This window comes from Crocuta crocuta, unplaced genomic scaffold (genome assembly GCF_008692635.1).
Source record: "Crocuta crocuta isolate KB4526 unplaced genomic scaffold, BGI_CrCroc_1.0 scaffold41, whole genome shotgun sequence".
NCBI lineage: Eukaryota > Metazoa > Chordata > Mammalia > Carnivora > Hyaenidae > Crocuta > Crocuta crocuta.
In genome coordinates, this window is record NW_027529428.1 from 19692710 (window position 1) to 19699910 (window position 7201).

At 58.9% G+C, this 7201-nt stretch overlaps 1 protein-coding gene across 1 annotated transcript in view; it reads right to left on the reverse strand.

The window, feature by feature from the left end:
* Positions 1-7201, reverse strand: part of SECISBP2 (SECIS binding protein 2) — a 41300-nt gene that overhangs the window by 1966 nt on the left and 32133 nt on the right. The window contains exons 12-16 of the mRNA XM_077759333.1: positions 6670-6805; positions 5386-5536; positions 4873-5093; positions 337-491; positions 4-147 (exon numbers count right to left, since the gene is read on the reverse strand). Coding sequence (XP_077615459.1) covers positions 4-147; positions 337-491; positions 4873-5093; positions 5386-5536; positions 6670-6805 — 807 coding nt within the window. The remainder of the gene's footprint in view (positions 1-3; positions 148-336; positions 492-4872; positions 5094-5385; positions 5537-6669; positions 6806-7201) is intronic.

A 7201-nucleotide genomic window follows, 5' to 3' on the forward strand; every position in this document is an offset into this window, starting at 1 on the left:
GGCCCCCTGCGGGGGGGGGGGCGGGGGCGGGCTGCCTGGGGTGAGGGGCTCGGGCTCCCCCGCCAGCTCCTGGCGCGCATTCTCCAGCATCATCTTGTACGCCTGCCGGGCGGCCATCGTCAGCTCCACCATCCTGTGGAACTGGTCCTGGGGCACAAGCAGGGACACAGGTGACGGCCCCTCCCCAGGGAAGCGGGGGGAGGTGGTGGCCCGCTGGCAGGGGTGCTGCCCCTGTGAGGCCTCCCCAGGGCAGCTGCATGCTCAAAGCCCAGCAGGAGGGCTGTGCGTGACCTGAGCCCTGGGCTCGGGGCTGCCCTGCAGGGGCACCCGACTCACCTGGGCGCCGTCGTAGCTGAAGATGCCCACCACGCTGACAGGCACAGCCTTGTTCAGGCTGCGCCCCAGGGCTTTGCGGCTGAGCGCGAACACAAACGGGATGTTCTGCTCACAGGCGTAGCCGATGATGGTGTGCAGGGTGTCGTCCAGCCCGCCTGGTCAAGGACAAGTGACGAGAAACGCATCACATGCAGCGGTGACGCTGGCTGCAGAGGGCGTTTTCCTCCAGACAGCAACACAGCCCAGCTCTTCCCAACTCGGAGGGTCCGAGCCGCGCATCACCAGGACAAGCTGGTCACAACCAGGACATGGTCGCTCTCAGCACGAGGCAGAGCCACTCTCCAAAACAGGCACTTCCTCAACGTACTGAACTACATCTGTGCCATTATCCTAACAGACCGTGAAGCCTGTCTTCTAGAAGCGTCTCCAGACCCAGTTCCCACTCGGGCAGGGCCACAACACCAGGCAGTTCTGAGACCCCAATGGGTGTGTGAGAATTCCTGGAGATGGTGTCAGACCGCACAGGGTTGGGGCTCGGTCCCAGGAGACACCCCTACCCCACACCCAGCCCCACCTCTGGTGCCCACACACGTCCCCGCGTTACCCAAGCTCCAGACCAACGAACTACATGCTTCAGGGCCCCACTCCCCGCCTTCCATTCTTCTAAGTTGCCAGAGGCGCACAGAGCTCACCTGAGGGAAAGCCCAGTTTATGAAAAGACACGACAGACTCCGGGTCGCCAGGCAGGGAAGAGACGCACAGGGGGCGTCCACGCCCACTCCAGGTGCGCAAGACTGGCATCCCCGGTGTGCCAACCAGGAAGCTCCCCGAACCCAGTCCGGACGGGACTGTGTGGAGGCTTCCAGGCCAGTCACAGGATCCACTAAGTCATGGGCCCTCCAGCCCCCGCCCCTGCTGGAGGCCAAGGATAGGGGTGGGATGGGGACAGAGGTTCCTCCCACCCTCTACCTTCGGGGCTGGCTCTCCTGGCCACCAGCCCCAGCTTGGGGGGGGGTGGGGGGGAGTCCACAAGTCCCCTGATTAACGTAACAAGACCCCTTTCTAGGCTTTCTAGTGGTCCTGGGAAACTACAAGGATTTGGGGAACTGTGAGCCAGAAGCCAGGGACAAAGACCAAACAGGACGGAGAAATCCATTTTGGTCACGTGAATGCGCCAACGGCACTTAGGGAAGATTTACTCAACACTCCCCGCGTCCCACATCACTGGTCACCTGCCCCGTGGGTATCAGCTCCGTGTGCAAGGGACAGAAGTACACCCCGTGTACAGACACCAACAGGGCTGGGCCGCGGCTCCTCGCTGTCCTCACCCAGCCCGGCTGCGAGCACGGTGCCAAGGGCATCTGCCTCTGCACGCAGGTGACGTGCCCACGGCGCTGGGAGCCCGGGGGCCCCAAATCTTTACTACGAGACAACTGCACATGAGTGTGCACAAGTCACGCACGCCTAGCGAGTCCTCAGTGAGGACGGGTGTGGACAGCCAGCAGAGGCCACGGCAGGTGGGACCAGGTGTACAGAGACTTACACAGCAGGTCACAAAGCTGTCTGTGCTCCAGGGACGACACACCACTTCCCTGGTCACCGGACACTGTGACATACTCTAACTTGCTACAATTAGGATTTTTTTTTTTTTTTGAGGAAAAAACAGCAAAAGAAAAACACGCAAGTGAGAAGCAGCCTCTTCTGAAAAAGAAAACTGCCGTCCAGCTCACATCGCCAGCAGGACAGTGTGCTGCACTAAGGGGGGCCCCCACAGTGACCCTGTTGTGGGGAACCTGAGCCCTCTTTTGGGAGGAGCACTGTGAAGCAGCCCAAAGAGGACACTGGGTCGGCCTCTGGAAAGATCCATCCGAGATGAAATATATTCTACCTGAACACACAAAAATGAAAACGTGCAAGAACATGGAAAAACGAAACAAAAAACCTTTAGGGGCGCCTGGGGGGCTCAGTCCGTTAAGCCTCCGACTTCGGTTCAGGTCATGATGTCACGGTTTTTTTGTTTTAATTTTTTTTTTTAATTTATTTTTGAGACAGAGACAGAGCATGAGTGAGTGGGGGAGGGGCAGAGAGACAGGGAGACACAGAATCTGATATCGACTGCAGGCTCTGAGCTGTCAGCACAGAGCCTGACGCGGGGCTTGAACCCATGAACCATGAGATCATGACCTGAGCCAAAGTCGGATGCTTAACCAACTGAGCCACCCAGGCGCCCCATAATCTCACAGTTCTTGAGTTCCAGCCCTGAGTCAGGCCCAGAGCCTGCTTCAGATTCTGTGTCTCCCTCTCTACCTGGCCCTCCCCTGCTCACAGTGTGTCTCTCTCAAAAAATAAAAACATTAAAAAATTTAAAAATATATTTTTTTAAATTAAAAAAAAAGGGGGCACATGGGTGGCTCAGTCAGTTAAGCGTCCGACATCGGCTCAGGTCATGATCTCATGGTTCGTGGGTTCGAGCCCCATGTCAGGCTCTGTGCTGACAGCTCAGAGCTTTGAGCCTGCTTCAGATTCTCTCTCTCCGACCCTCCTCTGCTTGCACTGTCTCTCTCTCAGAAATAAATAAAACATTAAAAAAAGTTAAAAATATAAATTTAAAAAATTTTTAAAAAATCTTTAATAACCTTGGACTGTTAAGGTCAAAGAATGGCATAAAACCTACAGGCAATGACAATACAAAAATAAAAACACCAAAATAATAATACCACCCATAGTCTTTGTATGGTCAAAACGTTTTAAAAACAAAGAAATAACCAGAAGAATACAACTCTTACCCAAGGGGTTTTCTTGTTATATAAAGAAAAGCGCACGTCAATATTAAAAAGATCAACACCCACAAACACAAGTGGGCCAGCAGCTCCCAGGAAACTTTGAGGCTGGCCCCCCCACCCCCCACCTGCCTCCGCAGAGGGCTCTGGGCACAGGCGTTCAATGCACGCGACCCCTGAATGCACCAGCCCTTTTGTCCTGGAGAGGTCCCCACCGGCAGAGAGGACAGCATGCACGGCCCGTCTCTGTGCAGAAACACCAGAAAGTCTGGAGTCCCACGTGAGCAATGCAAGCATGTGCACAGTCACCGGCTGGCTCCCAGACAGGCAGTCAAGCTAAACACCAAGGCACCAGCAGGCTGGGACCAGATCTATCTCCCTCCTCCCCCCCCAACCCGCCTTTCTCCTCTCTCTCTCTCTCTCTCTCTCTCTCTCTCTCTCTCTCACACACACACACACACACACACACACACACACACACACACACACCACCAAGGACACACCCAATGTGGGAATGGTGGCTCCTCTGTGGGTCTGGAGGAATCCGGAGGGCTCACCCTGCCAAAGAAAGGAGCACTGGTCCTGGGCTTGCCGCAGGGCCCTGCCCAGCTCCTGTGTGTGCAGACGGAGGCCCACGTGGAGCACACTATCTGCCCAAGGAGAAAACACCGCCCATGCCCCCCGCACCTGGCCCCTAGTTCTGTGGAATTATACCATTTTCTTTCAAGAAAGAAATTTCTTGAAAGCATACCCCGCTGTGCCGGCAAGTGGGAACTTCGTCTGTGGCCTCAGGGATTGACATGTAAGCCCCACGTCCCTCAGTTCTGCCCAGCCCCTGGCCCAGATGTGCCTGGAGACCAAGACAGCCCTTCCTGGGGACAGAGCCACCACTACCCGCTCTGGGCCGGCAGGAGGCGAGCACAGGGGAGGGGCGGCGGGCGTGCTCCTTAGCCACAACCACAATGAGCTACTCCCAACTTAGCGCCGGCAACTGCGGGGCCCCCCTGCCCGTCTGCCCGTGTCCCCACCCCCAGAGCTGACCACAAATGTGGACCCCTCTGCCTTGTCCCCTACTCCTAGAACTAATCACAAATGCCTGCCCTCTNGTGCCCCCCACCCCCAGAGCTGACCACAAATGCTGTGTGAGCAGTAGCAACGTGGCTGCTGTCCCTTCAAAGAGCTGCTTCCCAGGGGACCTGTGGCTGGAGCCACAACTTGGGTTTCCGGACAGCTGCCCCCCTGCCACCCGTGAGAGGGGCTGCAGGCAGGCACGAGTGGGCTGAATACCACCTCCCTCTGAGCCAGGCTGGGCACAGGGTGCCCACAACCAGCTCCCCACAAAAATCCCTGGGTGCGGATGTTGAAGGGACTCCCTGGTGGATAGCTCTCCACCCATGTGTCCCGTGTGATGCCCTGGGAGGGACTCTGGGGGGTGTGCTGCTCCCGACCCCCACCACTCAGTGTCCAAGAGAGCAGAGAGCCCACCAGGTGCAGCCTCCTAGCACTCAGACAAGACAACTAAAACAAGCAGAATGCTCGGACCACTGCCACTTAAAATTCAAGTTCAGAATCGGCAGATGAAACGCCCCTGGAGCAGACCCAGCACTTACACACAGTCCCAGGCCGCCTTACCGGCTGTCCCTGTAAAATGACTGCAAGCCACCAGCTCTCTTTTCCAAGAAGGACACACGGACACAGAAAGTTCCTTCGGCCTCAAAGCAAAGAGGCCGCAGCCTTGNACTGTCCGGCTCCTCACCTTTGGCCTGGATCTTCTCACAGTTGGGAGAGATAATGATGCACTTCAGCTTCCTGAGCTTCAGATGCTTGAGCACCTCCCTGAGCCCCAGCACCAGCCGCCGCTTGGTCTTGGCCTTGACAGGATCCTTCTGGTACATGCGGTCTTGGAAGCGCACCAGCTCTTTGAGCAGGTCCGTGACACAGGCGTCAACCTCCTTACTCAGCATCTGGCTGCAGTAGCTGCAAAACACGAGGCGAGACAGCTGCGGCAGCGGCACGGCCCTCTCGGGGCCAAAGACACGGGGCTCGGGCGGAGCGGTGTCCCGTCCTCCCTGACCCCAAGCCCAGGGACTGAGCCTCTGCACCCGCGGCTGCCCCAGCGGCCTGCCATGCACTCCACGGCGGCGGCTCACAAACCCACACCCGGAGTGTGGACTGTGCTCCGCAAGGAGGCTGAGCTCCTGGGAACTCAAACCACAAGAAGGAGCCACCCCTCCCCACCCGCCCCCCCACCGCCACNAGGGCCACTCACTCCCGGAACCTCCGGCTGTGGATCCTGGGGCAGCCAGCGCCGTCGGGGCCCGGGCGCCGGCCGTCCACCTCCTTCTGGGGCTCGGATGGCAGCGGCTCTTCGGGCTCGCTCTGCCCTGTGAGAGTGGGGGACACCGACTCCTCTGTGCCCTCTGCAATGTCACAGAGAAAGGGGCCGTGGCGTGCACCTGCGGGGAGGGTCTCCGGAGGAGCCGCGTCACAACACTGCCTCCACAGAGCGCCACAGCGGGCAGGACGGAGGCAGGACACGCTCCGACAGCTTGGGAGAAACAGAACCTGGCCACGTTCTACTCTGCTCTCCCCACCCCTCCTCAGCTACTGACAACCGCTGTGGGAAAATGCTCTGAAGTTTACCATTTTAGTCATCACAAAACGTGCAGTTCAGTTGCCAAACCTGTTTAATTTTGAAATTTAACCTTCGTATCACCGAGTTTTAAAAGCAGTTTTACATAGTTCCTGACTCTTCACACGTTAACGGTTCAGATCCCTTCTTCAACAAATACCCCTCGAATAAGGTCTGAACTCAAATACCTCAATTACGAGCTTCAAGCTCATGGTCCCCAAGGGGCTTCCGGAGACTTCCAAGTACACGGGAGGGGACAGGGGCACACATGCAAAGGTGACGCCCTGCAGGTGGGCCTGGTGAAGCCCCTGGAAGCCCGTCTGGCGAAGCATCTGCGGGTGGACGGCAGCGGCCCGAGCCCAGAGTCCCACCGGCACATGCCAGCAGGGCACGCTACTCCCGCACGCTGCCAGGGACCCAGATTCTGATGGCCCCAGAATGGGAACTCCCCGGCCGCCCAGCGGCCACCTGGCCCATGAACACGCCCCGATGCCGCGCAGCCGTGGCCATGGGGAACCGCCGCCACAGACATGCTGCTGGCGGGGCGGCACAGGCGGCAGGAATGCACCAGGAGGAAGTGTGGGCACAGCCCTGGGGCGTGGGGACTGTCGCGCTTCAGGGCGGGGCGCGTGTTCGCTTTGAGAGAAGTCCTCAAGCCACACACTTGTGCTCTCCCTGGCCCCAGGACCCAAACTGCTAGAACAGCCGCCGTGTGGTTACTGGTGGTCACTGTCACGGCCGCTTCAGGTCATGAGAACCATCTGATGCCTCACGGATCACCCTCGGGGACCTCCCCCCGCCATCCCCAGAGCCCCGAGAGCCCCGGCCACCCGCGGGGACGGCGACACCGTCCACATGGCGCCCTCACGGCCAGGCTGCTGACAGCCCCACACACAGCCACACCCGCCGCAGGGCCCGTACCTGAAGGCCTGGCCTGCTCCAGGGCCTCGTCGCCACCGCGCTCGCCATCCTGCACCGTGTCACTGGCGGGAGCTGGGCTCGTGGCGTTTTCTTGGAGACGCTGCTGCTTTCTCTCCTGCCGCTCTTTCAGAATAATCTTTAAAACCAAACAAGCAATTACAACACCTAAATACTTGTACTTTTAAGAAATAAGCTCTTCTGCAAAGTAAGCCACCCAACGTCAGCTTGTGGGCACCATGTCTGCCTGTGCCCTCACGGCGGGGACACGGCCCATCCCCCTGGGTGTGCAGAACAGGGCACGCTGGCCCCGGACCACCCTCCATGGGCTGCGACAGCCCCGGCGGGACCTGATCCGTGGAATCTCAACAGCAGGCAGGTCCCGTCTCCCCTCCCACCCCACAGGCAGATGAGGAGAACGTCACTGCCAAGGACTGCCTGCCTGCAGCAGCGCAGGCGCCCTGCTCCGTCCCCTCCGCCCTGTCACTCGGGAGGGGACGGCTCTTCAGAGAACCACACACACCTCTTCACGGAG